The sequence below is a fragment of the Pseudophryne corroboree genome, chromosome 12 (genome assembly GCF_028390025.1).
Source record: "Pseudophryne corroboree isolate aPseCor3 chromosome 12, aPseCor3.hap2, whole genome shotgun sequence".
NCBI lineage: Eukaryota > Metazoa > Chordata > Amphibia > Anura > Myobatrachidae > Pseudophryne > Pseudophryne corroboree.
The window spans coordinates 72,557,065-72,579,269 of NC_086455.1; the positions used below are offsets into that span (position 1 = coordinate 72,557,065).

The 22,205-nt window shown below is 51.5% G+C and overlaps 1 protein-coding gene across 5 annotated transcripts in view; it reads right to left on the reverse strand.

Moving 5' to 3' along the window:
* The window catches only part of SPTBN5 (spectrin beta, non-erythrocytic 5), a 704,607-nt gene that overhangs the window by 573,087 nt on the left and 109,315 nt on the right, over nt 1-22,205 (reverse strand). For all 5 annotated transcript variants that reach the window (XM_063947637.1, XM_063947638.1, XM_063947639.1 and 2 more), the window contains one exon: nt 11,982-12,139. In XM_063947637.1, the coding sequence (XP_063803707.1) occupies nt 11,982-12,139 (158 nt within the window). The remainder of the gene's footprint in view (nt 1-11,981; nt 12,140-22,205) is intronic.

Sequence of the window (22,205 nt, forward strand, 5' to 3'; positions counted from 1 at the left end):
CTGTGCAAGCATACTAGACTCTGCGAAGCACCTTGGAATCTATAAAGCAGGCACAGTATATGGCATCTCATTTTTATTATTGCTTTTAACTATGTATTGAAAGGCATGGACTGCTACAGAATACGTTCCAATAACGTATGAATGGTTTGAATACGAATAGGAGCAATGAGAGAGGCTCAGAACTGCATGACATGATTTTTTGTGTGGCTGTTACTAACTACATGGATATGCGCATATAAAAATGTTTTATTAATGCATTACCTGCATTGAACACTAACAGGAGCAGTGAGCAAAAAAATCTAAAAAAATCACATAACCACCGGTTGTGGTTGCTGCTAATCATGTAATTGGATACATGGATATGTGTCTATGTAAAACTGCACACTAATGCATGACCTGCCTGATTATTAGTTAAAGCTGGAAAAAGAAAGTAACAAGTATCGCATATTGCTAATTGCAAATATTTATTGAGTGCAATTTTAACGAGATAATAATACTTTTTACAGAGGAGTGTGAATAATCTAATTTTTTGTAACTGTTTGAATTTTATTGTTTTTATGTGATGCTGGCTTGTATCAAAAATATATGTATGTGTTGAATTTATATTTGTGAATTAAAATCCACATTAGATACAACAGCACATTCTCTATATTTTCAATTGTTAGCTTTTATTAACAAAAAAAAAAAATTCTGCAGAAACAATATGGGGCCTAATTCAGATGTGGTTGTTCTTGCAATTGTTTTTGCTATGTTTTGCTGTTGGTAATTGCGATTATATGCTAACATGGGCAGAAGCTAAACTGAACATAGGGACGCCCACCGCTGTCACATATTTTCCGTCCAACGGCGTGCAACTGCTGATACATTGGTACCATCGTCACAAAATGGGTCATGGCGCAGAGTATATCTTTGGAGAGAGAATTGACAGCATAGGAAAGGAATGAGTTAAACATCCTGTGAGGGGTGGACCTAGCTGGGAGGAAAGTACAGCCCTTGGGAAAAGGGGAGGGTTAGTATATATAGGGAAGGATAGGCCATTTTGTCTCTCTCTGGTTGGTGAAATTGCCTTGGGGTGAGTGCTGCTGTGCAGAATCTCCCCATTTATTCACAGTTATATATTCCCAGCATTTGTCAGCTCCCTGCATAACTGTTACTATGGCTGCCACTCGCCCACGACGGTCCGCAGGGACCCCAGCCCGTTACCGCTCATCGGGCGGTGGGGCTGGTCCCGAGGACGGGCTGGCTGGCCCTGGGGACGGCGTCCCGTCCCCTGGGGCCTTCACGGCGGGGGCCGGGTCGGCTTTGACAGGCGGGCGCGGCCGACGAGGAAGGACAGAGAGGCAGTCAGGCCGCCCGGCAGCCCTCGACTCCGAGCATGGCCGGGGAAGCCCCTGTACCGGGTGCCCGCGGGCGCGCCGCGCTGGGCGCCCATCCGTGGAGCCGAGCTCTATTCCCATCTCTCCCCCCTTGCCGGGGCCAGATAGAGGTCCCAGGCGGGGGGTGGGAACTGGGCGGGAGTCGGTGGCGAGCCGAGCGAGGCCTGTCGCAGGGCCTCGCGCGGCGTTTTCCCCGGAGACCTCAGCCGAGCGTTCACGGGCCGTAAGCTGTAGGACGCGCGCGCGGCGTGCGTGCGCGCCCACGCGCGGCTCCGGCGGCGCCGTTCGCGCACGTGTGCGCGCAGCGGCGCCGCAGTCCTCCTTGTCCCCTCAGCCCTCTCCCCTACAGCCGGAACCCGGCGTGGAGCGGGGGGGGAGGAGGAGAGGCAGAGATCAACCAGGTATTAATATGGGGGCTAATGATGAAGCAGCGGAGAGCAGTGGGGCGCGCGCCGCTAGCCCTGCTGTCTCCCCTGATATCTCCCAGGCAGCCGGAATCCGGCGATGGCCGAGGGGGGAGGGGAGGCAGGGCAATTGATTATGCAGGGGACTGGCAGGGGCGTGCGATGTCAGCACAAAGGGGTGCGGGAGCGAGAGGTTACGGGGCGCGCCGCGGGGTTCCCTGTCTCCCCAAATCACTCCCCTGGAGCTGGAATCCAGCGGCCGGCGGGGGAGGAGGGGGGACAGGGAATGGGTTAGTGGCCGCAGGGCTGCTGCACGCGCCGCATATGCTCGCGGCGGCCCCCCCTCAGCGGCGACGGATAGTTCCGATCCGCAGGAGGAGGGGACGTATTCGGAGGGGGAGAGCGAGGGCGGTGCGGGCACCGACAGGGGTGCCTCCGCTTTCCCGCCGGGGCAGCGGGCGTCGGGTGCCCGGTTCACGCAGGTCGGGCGGCGAGCGCGTGGTCGCGCGCGGGCCCCGGCCGAAGGGCCCTTGGGGCCCAGGGCCGCGTTTTGGGGCAGGCACGACCCCTCCGGAGCTCTGGCGTTGGCCCTGGCCACGGTGGTGGAGGCTTTAGGGCCGCTAGCCGCGGCTGCCTCCCCGAGGGCAGCTGTTCGTTCCGGCGCGCCTGCGGGCGGCAGGCTTCGGCGGCGCAGCGGGTGGCACGCGCCTGCCGTGAGCTCGGTGCGGCCGCCGCAGAATTGGAACAGGGTCCAGGGCAGGACGCGGGGGAGCGTGCGGTGGCAACGCCCCCCGCACGGAGGGCGCGGCATGCGCCGCGAGTGCTGATGGGTCCTCCGCTTCTTTCTCTTTTTCAGGGGAGCTCGAGGACGAGGAGATGGCAGGTTTCGAGGAGGAAGACGTCGATTTGGCCACGCCGGAGGATTCCATGTCGGGGCAGTCGGCGGCATCAGGTGAGGTGGTGCAGTCGGTATCGGGTTCCTCCACGAGCTCTAGTTCTCGTAGTACTTCCTCTTCCTCCTCTTCATCTTCCCTGTCGTCGCAGGCGTCCGAAGTCAGTAGCACAACTAGGGCAAAGAAGCGGGCGGCGAAATTCGCCAAGAGGGCAGCGGGCCAGCAGAAAAGGCGGAAGAGGCGCAAGCGGCTTAGCGAGGAAGCTCGTAGCGCCAAGAAGCGCCGCGATTTGCCCGGAGTCGTGCGATGCGACTATACTGCTGTAATGCGGGGGCTGCGAGATAGCTGCCGCAGGAAGATTCGCAGAGGGGACTTCGTAGACGTGTTCGTATTGACGAAGGACGCGAAGAAAGAGTATAAGGTGGCGGCCGCAAAGAAGGGCATCGGGGCTGAGGCATTCCGTACCTTCGATAATTGGCTGGCCGGGTTCTGGGTCTTCGCGGCATGTTACCTGGAGGACAGGCCGGCGGAGCACATGAATATAATTCGGTACCTGCATCTCGTACATGACATGCAGCGCACGTCTTCGGGATCGGAGTGGCGTAGGTACGACCAGGAATTCAGGGAAAAGCAGGACGGTTTGCAGGTCATGGACTTTGGGTTCAAGGACGTTGAGGTCTGGCTCAAGGTCACGCGGGCTTCGCAACAGGCTGAGGAGCCCCGGAAGCGGACGGGCACGCGCAGGGTCGTCCGCCCAGGGGTCAGGCGCGGACGGCGGATTGGCCAAGCCAGGAAGGTCGGGCGTCCGCGCAGGGGGGCGGGCCGCCACAAAAGGAAAGTGTTTCGCGTTTAACAACGCGGCGTGTTCCTTCGGCAAACAGTGTCGTTTTCGACACTCGTGCCTGCAGTGTGGCGGATCCCACCCAGCCTCCTCCTGCTTCAAAGGCAGTCGGCAGGGTGCCCGGGGTAAGCCATCTTACCACAGGCAAGCCGCGGGCGGGAGCGCTCCGCAGTGCGCCAACACCAATTAAATTGGAAACGATGGGCCGGTGGTTGGACTGGTATCCGAATAGGGAGGATGCACAATTTTTGTTTTCCGGTTTTCAGTTCGGGTTTCGCTTGCCTGTTGCGAGCGAGGTGTCCGTGCGGGCCCAGCGGAACCTCCAGTCTGCCCGAGCCTTGCCGTTAGTACTGAGGGAGAAAGTGGATAAGGAGGTCAGGTTGGGCAGGATGGAGGGACCGTTTCTATCACCCCCGGTGGATGACTTGGTCATCTCTCCAGTGGGGGTGGTTCCCAAGAAGACTCCAGGCGCTTTCCGGCTCATTCAGCATCTTTCTTACCCGTCGGGGGCGTCGGTCAACGACGCAATACCGCCGGCTCATTGCTCGGTGGTTTATCAGTCGTTTGACAATGCGTTGGAGATGGTTGCTGCCATTACATCCGGACTCATTCCGTTTTATGGGTTTCCGGATTGGAGCGGAGTATTTCATCGACAAATGTTTGCCGATGGGATGTTCCGTTTCATGCTCATTTTTCGAGCGTTTTAGCACGTTTCTACATTGGTGCGTGGAGTCTTCGTCAAGGGGTCACGGGGTCGCCCATTACCTCGACGACTTCCTGTGCGCAGGTCCGGCAAATTCACCACGGTGCGGCGACTTGCTTTTCAGCATCCGAGCGCTGTTTTTCCACTTCGGCGTTCCTGTGGCCGAGGATAAAACAGAGGGCCCGTCCTCCTGTTTGTCCTTTTTGGGGATTGAGATCGACACGGTGGCAGGATCGTGTCGGCTTCCTCGGGACAAGGTGGTGAAGCTCCGCAACGCTATTTGCCGGTTTAAAGGGTCGCGTAAAGTCACACTGCGGCAGGCGCAGTCCTTGCTGGGCATGTTGAACTTTGGTTGTCGGGTAATCCCGATGGGCAGGGTTTTCTGCCGGAAGCTAGAAAGGGCGACTGCGGGGTGTGCCAGACCACACCATTTCGTGCGTTTGTCCTCAGAGATCAAGAGGGATTTGGCCGTATGGGCCTCGTTCCTGGAGGACTTCAACGGGGTGTGTATATGGCAGGCCCCAATGGTGGACAGCGCTAGGTTGCAGTTGTTCACCGACGCAGCGGGTGCCTCTGGATTCGGTTGCTATCTGGAGGGATCTTGGTGCGCGGCCTCGTGGCCGGCGAAATGGCATCGCAAAGGTTTCACTAAGGACCTTTTGCTTCTGGAGCTTTTCCCCATTATGGTGGCGCTGGAGGTATGGGGCGATCGGCTGGCTCATCGCAGCATCTTGTTTAGATGTGATAATCTGGGTGTGGTGCATGCGATTAATAACCAGAGGGCGAAGTCGCTGGTCGTTCTGCGGGTGCTGGGGCAGTTGCTGTTGACATGCCTACGTAGGAACGTGCCGGGGCTAGAGAACGGAATTGCTGACGCGTTATCACGAGGGCAGTGGGAAAGATTTTGTTTATTGGCACCCGAGGCCGTCGAGCATGGTTTTCATTGTCCCGGTTATGTTTGGCAGGTGATCGGGCCGGACTGGAGGGTCTAGCGTTGCGGTCAGTCGCGCCAACCACGCTTAAGGCTTACAGGCAAGCTTGGAGCGAGTGGGAGGAGTTTGTTCAAGGACGGAATTCACAAGGTAAGAGCGGGCATCGGATGATGCTTTCTTTTATTTGGCAGCTGTATGTTTCGGGTAGGTCCAGAGCGGTGGTATCCCGGTACTTGGCTGGCATTTCGTTTTTCAGCAAAATAAAGGGCGCCCCCGACGTGACGAAAAGTGGGATTCTGCTGAAGGCGATGAAGGGATGGGCGCGAGTCGCGCCGACGCCGCCTGACAGGAGGCGGCCCATTGATGCGGCCTTGTTGCCGGCTGTCATCAGGGCGGTACGAGGTGTCGCATCGTCCATGTTTGAGTCGCTGTTGTTCAGTTTGGCGTTCTCAATGGCTTACCACAGGGCCTTTAGGGTTTCGGAATTGGTGGCGCCTTCTAAGCGAGCAGATTCGCGCATGCTGGTCGGGGACGTGGTGGTGGGTGAGAGTTCCTTGCTTTGCAGATTGCGTCGCTCTAAGACGGACCAAGTGGGGAGAGGTCGTTGGGTCACCTTGGTTCCGGCACTGGATGAGAGCATTTGCCCAGTAAGTTTGGCAGTGCAGTATGCGGCAGTATGGCCCGGCGGTCGGGGGTCATGGCTGCTGCATTATGACGGGCTGCCGGTGACGAAGTATCAATTTCGTTGGATGCTGGGTCGCTGTCTTGCGAGCTTGGGCCTTCCACCCGCTGCGTTCGGGACGCATTCCTTCCGCATAGGGGCGGCGACGTCGGCTGCGGCGGCGGGATTTTCCATGGCCGAGGTCCAGGTGGTGGGGCGATGGAAGTCGTCAAGTTACAGACGGTATATTCGCCCCGTTGCATGAGATGTTGGCTCGCGCGTAGTTCGTTGTTTAATTACAGTTGTTTCAGTCATGTTGTACAGTTCAGTACGTTATGGTGTTGTGCGTGTGTTTGTCTTCCCCCCTTTTATCCTACTCAGGGATTAGCTACTCGCCGTTGCGGGCATGAGCCGGCAGCGGGGGTCTGGAGTTATTTTGCGATTTTTTTGCCTGACTTGACGGACTGAATTCTAATCCACAATTCGGCTAATCTGTTCTAATCAGAGTCCCTCAGCAGGTCTTTACGCTTTCACCTCCAGCTGAGTTCTTACATGTTTTACCCCTTTTTTACCCCCCCCCCCATCTTTTTATTTTCTTAAATTTGTTTTCATTTTACCCATTCGTGTCTTCATGTTATGCTTCAAATTGGCTCGAAGCTCGTGCAGATCGGCTAGGCCGAGATTTCTGCAATATTCGGAAACAAAAACTTTTCTTTTTGGCAGATCCTTCAGGTTAATGCACTTACTGAAGTATGGTTTAGATATGTAGTAACCAATTTTACCCCCTTTTCCTCCTTTTCAGGTTGGTTTGCTGATGACTTGACCGTTTGGGTGGTGGGCCACTCGTATGTTTATTGGGCCGCAAAGTTTTTAGCCTCGGCTGGGGCTCAGCGGTTTCCTAGGGCTCAGGGAGTTAGATGGCTTGGTTGGCGAGGAATGATGTGAAAAGATCTGAGGAGTAGACTAGTCAGTCAGGCCAGCAAGCATGGAGTTCCTAGAGTATTGGTTGTCCATCTAGGTGGCAACGACCTGGGGAAGAGGACATCTTTGGAGTTGCGGTGGGCCATGATACAGGATCTGGCAAGTGTGGTCGCGGCATGGACCAATTGCATATTGGTGTTCTCATTGATGGTGCCAAGGTTGAGTTGGCGAGGTGTGACGGACGGTCGCGTAATTGATGAGGCCAGAAAGAAGGTGAATGGGGCGGTGGCGAAGTGGGTGCTGTCCCACGGAGGCAAGGTAGTTCGCCACCCTAGGATTCGGTTCCGAGACAGTCACCTTTTTCGGCCTGATGGTGTGCACCTATCCAATGAGGGGATGATGTTTTTCCTGGAGGATCTGTTCCTAGTGTTGCAGGAGTTAGGGTGAGTTTATGGTGGCGGTGCGAAGACTCTGGGGAGGAGTCTTTCGCTGTTGGCGGAAAAGAACGGCAGTTTGTAGTTGTATGGTAAGCTGTAGTGATTTACAGTTTGATTTGGTTTAGGTGCACTCACCTCCATCGACTTATTGGCCGCTCGACCACCGGACCGGGAGGCAGCGGAATGGGCACTCCTCCGGGTGGGAAGTCATTGTGGGGGTGGAGCTAGCACCTATTACCGTGTTGATAGTTTGTATTTAAATTAAGATGGTTTTGATTTAGCATTTTTAAGGTTAGCGTCAGTTTAATAGAGCCGTTCTTTTTTCTGCCACCATATGCCGGCTGTTTCGGCATCTTAACAAAAGTTTTTCATTTACAGGTTTCCTATGGTTAGGGTCAAATAAATAGCTAGCAATTTTTCTGCCAAATTCAAGTCTCCGTGTCTTTATTTCTTGGTATGAGAGGTAACGAAGGCTTACTTAGAACGAAGGGGTCCACCAAATGTCACTAGGATGTTTAGGAGAGAGAATTGACAGCATAGGAAAGGAATGAGTTAAACATCCTGTGAGGGGTGGACCTAGCTGGGAGGAAAGTACAGCCCTTGGGAAAAGGGGAGGGTTAGTATATAGAGGGAAGGATAGGCCATTTTGTCTCTCTCTGGTTGGTGAAATTGCCTTCCCGCCCTCCCACCCTGTTTGGTAGAGGTTCTGGCACGGAGTGCATTGGCATTGAATTGTTGGCTGGTTTTATCGTTGGCTATTTATTGGCGGAAAAGAACGGCAGTTTGTAGTTGTATGGTAAGCTGTAGTGATTTACAGTTTGATTTGGTTTAGGTGCACTCACCTCCATCGACTTATTGGCCACTCGACCACCCAACCGGGAGGCAGCGGAATGGGCACCCCTCCGGGTGGGAAGTCATTGTGGGGGTGGAGCTAGCACCTATTACCGTGTTGATAGTTTGTATTTAAATTAAGATGGTTTTGATTTAGCATTTTTAAGGTTAGCGTCAGTTTAATAGAGCCGTTCTTTTTTCTGCCACCATATGCCGGCTGTTTCGGCATCTTAACAAAAGTTTTTCATTTACAGGTTTCCTATGGTTAGGGTCAAATAAATAGCTAGCAATTTTTCTGCCAAATTCAAGTCTCCGTGTCTTTATTTCTTGGTATGAGAGGTTTCGAAGGCTTACTTAGAACGAAGGGGTCCACCAAATGTCACTAGGATGTTTAAGACGTGCAGGCTAAGCTGCTCTCCTGGGACGCAGAGGGCTCTTCAGGTGCAAGCAAGATTGCAACTGCTACTTTATGCACGCCTAAAAAATGGCGTCTGAACAATCATGACGCGCCTGCATTTATCCGACCACTCCCCGTTCCCACCCCCAAATGCTGTCTTCCTGTCACTCACTTTACGACTAATTCCTCGGTGCGATTGCAGTTCAATTGCTGAGTGTGTGCAGTAAGAAAACATCTACCGATTTCCGCACAATAGCCGCCTTGTGACCGCACCTGAATTAGGCCCATAATGATTTAAGAGTTTTAAAATGTACTTTAAGAGCCAAATGGTCTGCAATATAAAATACTGTCTGGAACAATCTAAGGGACAGATTCAATTAGCTGCGGTACTTACAGTATGCATGGCTGCAGCTCCGGTTTTACGCCAATGTCCATGCGCCATAAGCATGTGGCTAACACATGGGGGTGTAGTATGGTATGCCGGCGGCCAGGCTCCCGGCGACCAGCATACCGGCGCCGGGAGCCCGACCGCCGGCATACCGACAGCGTGGCAAGCGCAAATTAGCCCCTTGCGGGCACGGTGGCGCGCTACGTGCGCCACGCTATTTTATTCTCCCTCCAGGGGGGTCATGGACCCCCGCGAGGGAGAAAAAGTGTTGGTATGGCGGCTGTCGGAATTCCGGTGCCGTTATAATGTGCGCCGGGATCCCGACAGTCGGCATACTGAAGACCACCCACACATGGTAACCCATAGTTCCTGTGTTAAGTGCCAGAAGCTATAAAGTTATACCACGCAATAAGCCAGAGAGTGCACTTGATGCAAATTTCTCTTTGCAGAGCCTGAGACTGCAAGGAAAATCTGCGTTAAGTACACCTTCAGGAACGTACCACGTGGGGTAACAGCAGTAACTGAATCAGTGCAGTAAGCACCACAGCTAATTTAATCCACTCCTATGTGTCAATTTGTAATACAGACAAATCTGTTGACTTTTTAGGTGGCTGAATATTTTTACAAGTGTGTGTGCATGTGTGTACATTGCCTTGATATGATATCACTTTAATCACTTGGTATGCCCGGAAATTTTACGGGGCCAGTTGCACTGACCACTGGCCACCATGGAAGATTTCCGGGCTACGTCACGTCTTAATTCCCTGGGGACCACCAAAGCTGACTGCATGGCGCCCAAGAATCAACATAAACCATTACAGTGTTAAGCTCGCCCCCTGGACCCCTATTGGCCGGGGGGGCGGAATTAACTGTGTAATGATTTATGCTGATTCGGGCGGGAATTAGCGCTGACGCTTAGACAAAAACAAAAGAGAGCAATGCTTTAATTGCAAACGTGGTATATTGCTATTAGAAGCAATGCCCTTTTAAAGACTGGGCTTCAACTGGGAAGTGGCAGCTTGTACATAAGCAGAGCCGGCCCTAACCAATATGATGCCCTAGGCAAGATTTTGGCTGGTGCCCCCTAGCACCGCCGCTAGTTATGCAGGAGATGCCTGGCATGAGTCAGCTGGCAGCTCTGCTAACGCCGGGCGCCTTTTGTTTATGAAAATGCATCTTATTTGCATTACTATGTGGCTAGGCTGCACAAGCAGCTTCTGCTGATTTTAATGATATACAGCATGCCTATATTCTGTGTGCGACTGTGGCTGTATCTGCATACGAAATGCTACATTACAGTGATTTCCAGGAATACACTGCAACGTAGCATTTCGTATGCAGATACAGCCGCAGTCACACACAGAATATAGGCATACCGCATATCATTTTAATCAGCAGAAGCTGCTGGTGCCCCTAAGCATACAAAATGCCCTAGGCATTTGCCTAGTTTGCCTATGCCTAAGGCCGGCTCTGTACATAAGCCATGCTTCACTAACTTATGTGGTTTACGTGGCAGGGAAAATGAGTTCCACCACCTCTCCTGGACCACTTTAAGCCCTAGTTTCAAGTTCAGCATATTATTGCTTGCGCCATATATGGTTTACTAATCGCTAGCTGGCGCTGGATAGGGCTCAGCTTATTACTGCTGACACCAGTTACGGATCAGTTTTTATAAGTTGGCAACAAACAAGGTTCACATATTGTGGTGGCCCCGAAGCATGCTCAGAGGGGAAGTGAGCAGATGCACATGACAACTTCTTGTGATTGCAAGTCATGCAATTTTCATTAATTTCCCTAAAGTGCACTACAAGGACCAGCGTCACCTGTCCCGCTACTTCCCATTTGCACATTGGACGCTAGGTAAAGGCTGCCAGAGGAGAGGTGGATGTGTGTGCCTGTGACAAAAGATGTATCAACAGGACGGGATCAGTATGTATTACCGACGGTCGGGATGCTGGCTGTTAGTATACAGACAATGGCATCCTGGCCGTCAGAACGCTGGCAGCGGGGCGAGCGCTAGAAAGCCCCTGGCTGGCGGCATTGTCAGCAGTCGGGATTCCGGCGTCAGTATCCTGACCGCCGGGATCCCGACTGCCGACAATGTAACTGCATCTCGACAGGACAGACACAGGTTTCTTAACACACTCTGGGGCAGATGTATTAACCTGGAGAAGGCATCAGGAAGTGATAAACCAGTGATAAGTGCAAGGTGATAAACGCACCAGCCAGTCAGCTCCTACTGACAATTTGCATATTGGAGCTGATTGGCTGGTGCGTTTATCACCTTGCACTTATCACTGGTTTATCACTTCCTTGTGCATTCTCCAGGTTATACATCTGCCCCATTGTCTCTCTGTGTGATGAATTTCCCATAAATGAAAGCAAATAAATTGTGTCTGTGTAAATTTTCCCAGACAGGCTATAATTACCAACTCATATCATGTTTATGATGTAGCATAGGTCAGAGATAGATACAAATGTGTTAATGGTTATGTGTTATGAAGTAACATTTCTAAAACAATAGCTAAACAAAAAGGGCAGTGTCCCGAGGAGCATCGTTATCACATTACTGATAAGCACAAGGGGGATCACAGTGCTGCATGGCACCAACTCTCTAGAATAGCCCACTGTAGCTGCCCAACATTTATACATGTGTGATAACATGAAGATAATAATAAAATAAAAAAGTCAATTCGTGTGAGATGAATTTATATATAGCAGGGGAAGGCGAGGAGTGTATCCCCGTCCAAGGGCTCTCATAGCTAGGGAGATGGGACAGAACCGGGCCTAGCCAGAGGGGAGGAGGACAGGCCAGGCTGACAGGAATGGGGTAAGTGTGAGTGCAAAACGGAGCATGAGGGGGGTCTACAAAGAGGTGGGGTGTAACAGGACAGAATCACAGGTAGAAATAGGGATGGGACAGGACAGAGTGGGGGACAAAGCAGCAAATAAAGAGGGAGGCGGGACTAATCAGTGGGAAGAAGACTGAGGTGGCTTGGCATGCAGTATGTCAGGTTCCTCCTTCACTAGTATATATATATATATATATATATATATATATATATACACACACACATATACAGTGTAATGTATCCTAAATAGGCCAGCAATAAAATCACAGATAAAGAAAATAATTAAATCCTCCTCTACTCTGGGAAACTATAATTTCTACAAACTTTTCAACAATTGCATATTACCTGTGAGCGTGGATGAGAGCATTGAAAGCGAGGCCGTCCCGCCAGCTGCGGGAGAAGTCCTGTACGTCTACATTGGAGTAGGGGGCTGTTTTAATTTGACACCAGATAAGGAGAGCTTCTTTAGCAGACGCCTTCGCTGCACTCGCACCAAACTCATCCTTGTGACAGTGACAAAAAGAAAAGAATCTTGTGAGTAAATACATTTCAGTATGAAGAATGCAGACTAGCATTGCTGGGTCTAGTAGTTCTGTAACAGCTGGAGAACCAAATGTTGCTTTACTCTGCTCTACATACATAATAATATGGATTTTAAGTATAAAGCTTCTTATCCGGCTCTGAGAAAGAAATAACTCCTCTGATAAGACGCTATGGGAACCTGGCTACCTGTGGAATGGTTCATACATTTCTGGGGTATAAGTGGTCAAGTATTAAAATGTTTTAAGACCATGGGAGGAGATTTATCAAAGTTTGGAGCTAGATGAAGTGGAGAGAGATAAAGTACCAACCTATCAGCTCCTAAAGCTGAGTACACACTAAACAATGGTGTGCCCCAGCGATGGCCATATGCGTTATACCAATATACTGCTCTGCTGTATACACTACACGCTATAGCATATGTTGGCAAGATATATCGGTACATCCCGCATATAAATGCATGCAAACAGCCGCAGGGTTGGACCATCTGCAGGATGACCCTGCAGATGACGGTCGTGAATGCGCAATCTTGGGTACACACTCTGCGATGTGGACGATATATTGTTCCACTCTGCATTGGAATGATAAATTGTTCAATATTTCACATAGTTTTGATAAATCTCCAGGGGCGCAGAGAAGGGGGGAGGGACAATTACACAGACCCAGGCCTGTTGGTGAGTTCTGTGTCCGGGACCGCATAGGGATATTTAAAGGGACAGTACATGCGAACATTAATGAGAAAGGACTGGTCGGCCAGTGCTGGATAATGTCACACTGCAGCATCCGGCCCTTGTCACTGTGGAGGAAGTGTATTTTGGTGTCACCCCCTGGAAGGGTGACACCCACCCCCCTTCCCCGTGAGACGCTTGTGAGTAGTAGCACCCATTATGCCACACAGTAGTACATACTTTATAGAAGACTGTACCTGCTGGAAGGAGAGTGGCCGGGTTGGGGGAAGTGACTGTAAGGGCTGGCAGGCACCGTCAGGACAGCTCCTCTCCTCAGAAGTTTTTGCGCCGGGGAAGTGAGGCGGCAAGAGCAATGAATAGGATAGCCACAGAGATGAGGAGCCAAGGGGGTGACGTGAGGGAAGGTGCCCCCTCCTCCTTTACCCAACCCGCTGAGAAGTGCGTGCATTTTTTTGTACATTGTTTTTCGGGTAAGTATCCAGGCCCGGCTCTGCTCTCTAAGGCTCTGTACATCCACCCAAAAGTCCCATGTATTTTTGCAATTGCCAATATGTTATCAATAAACACCAATGCTAAGGGAAGGATTTACTACAAGGCAACAAATGCAGCTGCTTAAGGCCCTGTTGGTCCCATGGGGTCCGCTGAGAACAGAGCCGGATTAACAATGGGGCGGGTGGAGCTGCAGCTCCAGGCCCGCCCATGAAAATAGGCCCACTGCAGGAAGATCCGCTAGAGGCAAAAAAAATAAGAATTTACTTACCGATAATTCTATTTCTCGTAGTCCGTAGTGGATGCTGGGGACTCCGTCAGGACCATGGGGAATAGCGGCTCCGCAGGAGACAGGGCACAAAAATAAAGCTTTAGGATTAGGTGGTGTGTACTGGCTCCTCCCCCTATGACCCTCCTCCAAGCCTCAGTTAGGATACTGTGCCCGGACGAGCGTACACAATAAGGAAGGATATTGAATCCCGGGTAAGACTCATACCAGCCACACCAATCACACCGTATAACTTGTGATCTGAACCCAGTTTACAGTATGACAAACGTAGGAGCCTCTGAACAGACGGCTCACAACAATAACAACCCGAATTTGTTTGTAACAATAACTATGTACAAGTATTGCAGACAATCCGCACTTGGGATGGGCGCCCAGCATCCACTACGGACTACGAGAAATAGAATTATCGGTAAGTAAATTCTTATTTTCTCTAACGTCCTAAGTGGATGCTGGGGACTCCGTCAGGACCATGGGGATTATACCAAAGCTCCCAAACGGGCGGGAGAGTGCGGATGACTCTGCAGCACCGAATGAGAGAACTCAAGGTCCTCCTCAGCCAGGGTATCAAATTTGTAGAATTTTGCAAACGTGTTTGCCCCTGACCAAGTAGCAGCTCGGCAGAGTTGTAATGCCGAGACCCCCCGGGCAGCCGCCCAGGATGAGCCCACTTTCCTTGTGGAATGGGCCTTGACAGATTTAGGTTGTGGCAAGCCTGCCACAGAATGTGCAAGTTGAATTGTGCTACAAATCCAACGAGCAATCGTCTGCTTAGAAGCAGGAGCACCCATCTTGTTGGGTGCATACAATATAAACAGTGAGTCAGACTTTCTGACTCCCGCCGTTCTTGAAATATATATTTTCAATGCCCGGACCACGTCCAACAACTTGGAATCCTCCAAATCGTTAGTAGCCGCAGGCACCACAATAGGCTGGTTCAGGTGAAACGCTGACACCACCTTAGGCAGAAAATGAGGACGCGTCCGCAGTTCTGCCCTGTCCGTATGGAAAATCAGATATGGGCTCTTATATGATAAAGCCGCCAATTCTGATACTCTCCTGGCTGAAGCCAGGGCCAGTAGCATGGTTACTTTCCATGTAAGATACTTCAACTCCACCGATTTGAGCGGCTCAAACCAATGGGATTTGAGAAAATCCAAGACTACATTAAGATCCCACGGTGCCACTGGGGGCACAACCGGGGGCTGTATATGTAGTACTCCTTTTACAAAAGTCTGGACTTCAGGAACTGAAGCCAATTCTTTCTGGAAGAAAATCGACAGGGCCGAAATTTGAACCTTAATGGACCCCAATTTGAGGCCCATAGACAATCCTGTTTGCAGGAAATGTAGGAATCGACCCAGTTGAAATTCCTCCGTGGGGGCCTTCCTGGCCTCACACCACGCAACATATTTTCTCCAAATGCGGTGATAATGTTGTGCAGTCACCTCCTTCCTGGCTTTTACCAGTGTAGGAATGACCTCTTCCGGAATGCCTTTTTCCCTTAGAATTCGGCGTTCAACCGCCATGCCGTCAAACGCAGCCGCGGTAAGTCTTGGAATAGACACGGTCCCTGCTGAAGCAGGTCCCGTCTTAGAGGTAGAGGCCACGGATCCTCCGTGAGCATCTCTTGAAGTTCCGGGTACCAAGTTCTTCTTGGCCAATCCGGAGCCACTAGTATCGTTCTTACTCCCTTTTGCCGTATAATTCTCAGTACTTTTGGTATGAGAGGCAGAGGAGGGAACACATACACTGACTGGAACACCCACGGTGTTACCAGAGCGTCCACAGCTATTGCCTGAGGGTCTCTTGACCTGGCGCAATACCTGTCCAGTTTTTTGTTGAGGCGGGACGCCATCATATCCACCATTGGTTTTTCCCAACGGTTCACAATCATGTGGAAGACTTCTGGATGAAGTCCCCACTCTCCCGGGTGTAGATCGTGTCTGCTGAGGAAGTCTGCTTCCCAGTTGTCCACTCCCGGAATGAATACTGCTGACAGTGCTATCACATGATCTTCCGCCCAGCGAAGAATCCTTGCAGCTTCTGCCATTGCTGTCCTGCTTCTTGTGCCGCCCTGTCTGTTTACGTGGGCGACTGCTGTGATGTTGTCCGACTGGATCAACACCGGCTGACCCTGAAGCAGGGGTTTTGCCAGACTTAGAGCATTGTAAATCGCTCTTAGCTCCAGTATATTTATGTGAAGAGACATCTCCAGGCTTGACCATACTCCCTGGAAGTTTCTTCCCTGTGTGACCGCTCCCCAGCCTCTCAGACTGGCATCCGTGGTCACCAGGACCCAGTCCTGTATGCCGAATCTGCGGCCATCTAACAGATGAGCACTCTGCAACCACCACAGAAGAGACACCCTTGTCCGTGGCGATAAGGTTATCCGCTGATGCATCTGCAGATGCGATCCGGACCATTTGTCCAGCAGATCCCACTGAAAAGTTCGTGCGTGGAATCTGCCGAATGGAATCGCTTCGTAAGAAGCCACCATCTTTCCCAGGACTCTTGTGCATTGATGCACAGACACTTTCCCTGGTTTTAGGAGGTTCCTGACAAGTTCGGATAACTCCCTGGCTTTCTCCTCCGGAAGAAACACCTTTTTCTGAACCGTGTCCAGAATCATTCCCAGGAACAGCAGACGTGTCGTCGGGGTCAACTGAGATTTTGGAAAATTTAGAATCCACCCGTGTTGTTGCAGCACTAGTTGGGTTAGTGCTACTCCGTCCTCCAGCTGTTCTCTGGACCTTGCCCTTATCAGGAGATCGTCCAAGTAAGGGATAATTAATACGCCTCTTCTTCGCAGAAGAATCATCATTTCGGCCATTACCTTGGTAAAGACCCGAGGTGCCGTGGACAATCCAAACGGCAGCGTCTGAAACTGATAATGACAGTTTTGCATCACGAACCTGAGGTACCCTTGATGTGAAGGGCAAATTGGGACATGCAGGTAAGCATCCTTTATGTCCAGGGACACCATAAAGTCCCCTTCTTCCAGATTCGCTATCACTGCTCTGAGTGACTCCATCCTGAACTTGAATTTTTGTATGTACAGGTTCAAAGATTTCAGATTTAGAATAGGTCTTACCGAGCCGTCCGGCTTCGGTACCACAAATAGCGTGGAGTAATACCCCTTTCCCTGTTGTAGGAGGGGTACCTTGACTATCACCTGCTGAGAAAACAGCTTGTGAATGGCTTCCAATACCGTCGCCCTGTCTGAGGGAGACGTTGGCAAAGCAGACTTTAGGAACCGGCGAGGGGGAGACTTCTCGAATTCCAACCTGTAACCCTGAGATACTACCTGCAGAATCCAGGGGTCCACCTGTGAGCAAGCCCACTGTGCGCTGAAATTCTTGAGTCGACCCCCCACCGCTCCTGAGTCCGCTTGTAAGGCCCCAGCGTCATGCTGAGGGCTTTGCAGAACCCTGGGAGGGCTTCTGTTCCTGGGCAGGGGCTGCTTGCTGCCCTCTCTTACCCCTTCCTCTGCCCCGAGGCAGATATGACTGTCCTTTTGTCCGCTTGTTCTTATAGGACCGAAAGGACTGCGGCTGAAAAGACGGTGTCTTTTTCTGTTGGGAGGGGGTCTGAGGTAAAAAGGTGGATTTTCCGGCAGTTGCCGTGGCCACCAGATCCGATAGACCGACGCCAAATAATTCCTCCCCTTTATACGGCAATACTTCCATATGTCGTTTGGAATCCGCATCACCTGACCACTGTCGCGTCCATAAACTCCTTCTGGCAGATATGGACATCGCATTTACTCTCGATGCCAGAGTGCAAATATCTCTCTGAGCATCTCGCATATAAAGGAAAGCATCCTTTAATTGCTCTATAGTCAATAAAATACTGTCCCTATCCAGGGTATCAATATTTTCAGTCAGGGAATCCAACCAGACGACCCCAGCACTGCACATCCAGGCTGAGGCGATGGCTGGTCGCAGTATAACACCAGTATGTGTGTATATACTTTTTAGGGTAGTTTCCAGTCTCCTATCAGCTGGATCCCTGAGGGCGGCCGTATCAGGAGACGGTAACGCCACTTGTTTTGATAAGCGTGTGAGCGCCTTATCCACCCTAGGGGGTGTTTCCCAGCGCGCCCTAACCTCTGGCGGGAAAGGGTATAATGCTAATAACTTTTTTGAAATTAGCATTTTTCTATCTGGGTTAACCCACGCTTCATCACATACATCATTTAATTCCTCTGATTCAGGAAAAACTACAGGTAGTTTTTTCACCCCCCACATAATACCCCTTTTTGTGGTACTTGCAGTATCAGAGATATGCAAAGCCTCCTTCATTGCCGTGATCATATAACGTGTGGCCCTACTTGAAAATACGTTTGTTTCATCACCGTCGACACTAGATTCAGTGTCTGTGTCTGGGTCTGTGTCGACCGACTGAGGTAAAGGGCGCTTTACAGCCCCTGACGGTGTCTGAGACGCCTGGGCAGGTACTAACTGGTTTGCCGGCCGTCTCATGTCGTCAACTGATTTTTGTAATGTGCTGACATTATCACGTAATTCCATAAACAAAGCCATCCATTCCGGTGTCGACTCCCTGGGGGGTGACATCACCATTATCGGCAATTGCTCTGCCTCCACACCAACATCGTCCTCATACATGTCGACACACACGTACCGACACACAGCAGACACACAGGGAATGCTCTTATCGAAGACAGGACCCCACTAGCCCTTTGGGGAGACAGAGGGAGAGTTTGCCAGCACACACCCAAGCGCTATAATATATATGGGAACAACCTTATATAAGTGTTGTTCCTTATAGCAGCTTAAATATATCAAAATATCGCCAAAAAATGCCTCCCCTCTCTGTTTTACCCTGTTTCTGTAGTGCAGTGCAGGGGAGAGTCCTGGGAGCCTTCCTCACAGCGGAGCTGAGCAGGAAAATGGCGCTGTGTGCTGAGGAGAATAAGCCCCGCCCCCTATTTCGGCGGGTTTTTCTCCCGGAGTTTTAGATATCTGGCATGGGTTAAATACATACATATAGCCTCAATGGCTATATGTGATGTATTCTTTTGCCATAAAGGTATTAAATATTGCTGCCCAGGGCGCCCCCAGCAGCGCCCTGCACCCTCCGTGACCGCTTGGTGTGAAGTGTGTGACAACAATGGCGCACAGCTGCAGTGCTGTGCGCTACCTTCATGAAGACTGAAGAGCCTTCTGCCGCCTGTTTCCGGACCTTCAATCTTCAGCATCTGTAAGGGGGGTCGGCGGCGCGGCTCCGGGACGAACCCCAGGGTGAGACCTGTGTTCCGACTCCCTCTGGAGCTAATGGTGTCCAGTAGCCTAAGAATCCAATCCATCCTGCACGCAGGTGAGTTGAAATTCTCTCCCCTAAGTCCCTCGATGCAGTGAGCCTGTTGCCAGCAGGACTCACTGAAAATAAAAAACCTAAAAACTTTTTCTAAGCAGCTCTTTAAGAGAGCCACCTAGATTGCACCCTGCTCGGACGGGCACAAAAACCTAACTGAGGCTTGGAGGAGGGTCATAGAGGGAGGAGCCAGTACACACCACCTAATCCTAAAGCTTTATTTTTGTGCCCTGTCTCCTGCGGAGCCGCTATTCCCCATGGTCCTGACGGAGTCCCCAGCATCCACTTAGGACGTTAGAGAAAATAATAATTTTCCTCACCACCAGCGGCTGACCGAGACTCTTTCCCCTCTCTCTGCCCCCGCCCGCGGACAACCTCTCCGTCCTCAGAGTCCGGCGGCGCAGTAGAACGCTTCACAAGCCCTCCCTGCGCCGCATAGTGTGCCTCCCTCTTCACTGCAACATGTGACATCGCACCGCGTAACGTCACATATGCACGCCGTGCAGGGCTCTGCAATCTGCATGAGTTCCGCTGATGACCAGTGAGGATGGGAGGCGCCACTCGATCCTGTCCTGAACTGCCGGAGTGCTGTTAATTGAACCTTCCTATCACTGCCTTTGAAGACCGGTGGACAATGTAAGCATTGAGGAAGCAAGAAGAAAGTGAACTTTAGGGTGGTGAGACAAACACTATATTTACAATTGGAGGCAGGGCCGGATTAACAATGGGGCGGATGGAGCTGCAGCTCCAGGCCCCCCATTGAAAATAGGCCCACAGGATCTTCTGCAATGCAGCCAGTGTTAACAGTAAAAAAAAAAACACTGGCTGCATAGCGTTGTCCCCACAGAGGCCTGCACTTACCCCTCCAGTGGTCCGGCTGCCGTGATCGGAGCTCAACCCCGATCAGGCAGCGTATGGTAACAGCACCCTGCGCAGCCAGTATCCCTGATGCTATAGCCTGTGCTGGTGCTCGGTGGCTGGGTTCAGTGGGCTATGCAGCACTTCCTGATACTGCAAGCCCCGCCCACTGCATGACATCGTGCAGGGGGCGGGGCCAGGACTCGACACTGCTGCCATCCATGGTTGGTTCTATATCGGAGGGGCTGAAGGGACCTTGTGACGTATTGAGGGGAGGAGCAACGTCACCAGGAGGAGGAGCTACGGGCGAACAGGGTACCCGAAAAGTACCCTCGCACTGTCACACTACTATACTGAGCAGAGGCAGGAAAAGGTAAGAGAGAGAGAGAAGTAACATGAGGATCCGGATTGAAAGTCGACAGTAACTAGGTCGACAATGTCTAGGTCGACCACTATTGGTCGACAGTAACTAGGTCGACAAGGTCTTTAGGTCGACATGTTCTAGGTCGACACGGATTGAAAGTCGACAGTAACTAGGTCGACAATGTCTAGGTCGACCACTATTGGTCGACAGTAACTAGGTCGACAGGGTGTCTAGGTCGACAAGGTCTTTAGGTCGACATGTTCTAGGTCGACAGGTCAAAAGGTCGACATGAGTTTTTCACAATTTTTTTCTTTTTTTGAACCTTTTCATACTTAACGATCCACGTGGACTACAATAGGAACGGTAATCTGTGCCGAGCGAAGCGAAGGCACCATGCCTGAAGCATGGCGAGCGAAGCGAGCCATGCGAGGGGACGCGGTGCACTAATTGGGGTTCCCGGTCACTCTACGAAGAAAACGACACCAAAATAACATTAAAAACTCATGTCGACCTTTTGACCTGTCGACCTAGAACATGTCGACCTAAAGACCCTGTCGACCTAGACACCCTGTCGACCTAGTTACTGTCGACCAATAGTGGTCGACCTAGACATTGTCGACCTAGTTACTGTCGACTTTCAATACCACACCCGTAACATGGGAGGGATAGTGAAAGGTGGAATGTAAGGAAGGAGTGCAGTTGAGGAACAGTAATGCACCTGAGATAGACAGGTAGGTGATTAAGGTATGTTAGAAAAGTAAAGAAAGATACTGAGAGATTAGAAAAGAAGACAAGCATGTGATATCAGAGATTCAGAGATAGGCAGTTTTTGACCCTGTTTTTAAAAATGAGTGGGCCCTGCAGGACGTGCTGTGCAGTCAGTCTCTCACCGCTGGCACCGATCTTATCCAATCGCTGCCTGAGACCAACGTCCTCCCCTCTCTGCCCACCAACGCACAGCATAACGCTCTACAATTTAAATCAGGTGTGAATATGTGTGCGTCGGGGGAGAGCTTGTTGGTGTGACCTGAGCACATATTGCTTCACTTTGTCCCACACAGCATCTGTGTCCCACCCGCACTGTCTTAGTGATGTGCGTTTAAGCTCTGCCTGCCGGTGATGTCATCTGTCAGTCACTGGGAGGGCAGAGGGAAGCGGACTATGACAAGGGGGCGTGGCCTAGCGGCACATGCTGTCCGCGGCTGCAGCCCATGATGTCGGGACCTATTCAGGTACCCGGCGTCCAAGGGTAAGGATGTTGCTTTTATTTCCGTAGCCTGGACGGTAGGAGGAATGTCCGGAGGTACACTTGGTCTGGAAGTGAGGGGGCGGGGGAGGAGGTGCGTGCGTGGCATTGCCATGAGAGCACTAGCAGATTAAAGGGGAAAACCCTTATGTATATACAAGAGGGGTGTCCCACCACCCATCGCATCACACTGTAAAGAACCCCTGTTTGTATACAAGAGGGCAAGTTGTTGGACCCTCTCACAGCAAAATGTCCATGCTGTCAACCCATTTATGAAGATGGGTCCTGGCACAGTCACAAAAAGATGGAGTGGGCAGTGGGGTGAGCCGAACCCACTGCCAGGAAACAGATCCCAGAGGTAATCGAGGATGGCAGATGATGCAGGAAGAGCTGCTCAAGAGGCTGTTGTGAACGTGAATGCGCAGGTGCAGCAGGTCAGTGTACCCATCCAGTGTCTGCCCCTTCTCCAGCTCAGTGTCCCCACCATTACTAATCCCCATGTGCGTGGCGGCAGCCATGTGGGCTCTCTTACTGTGTGTCCTGCAGGGCTACGGAAGCCCTGTAGGACACAATTAAAAGATACGCAATCTGTGATACGGCTGGGTGCTGCTGCGCATAGGCGGCCATATCACCCGAGGGGACTGTTTGCTATGGCTCTGTGTACTGAATAGCAAGCAGTGGGGGGCGGTGGCAGCAGGAGTGAGGTACTGACTGTGCTCAGTATATTAGTGACACAGCCACCGTCCTGCTAGTGGCCTTG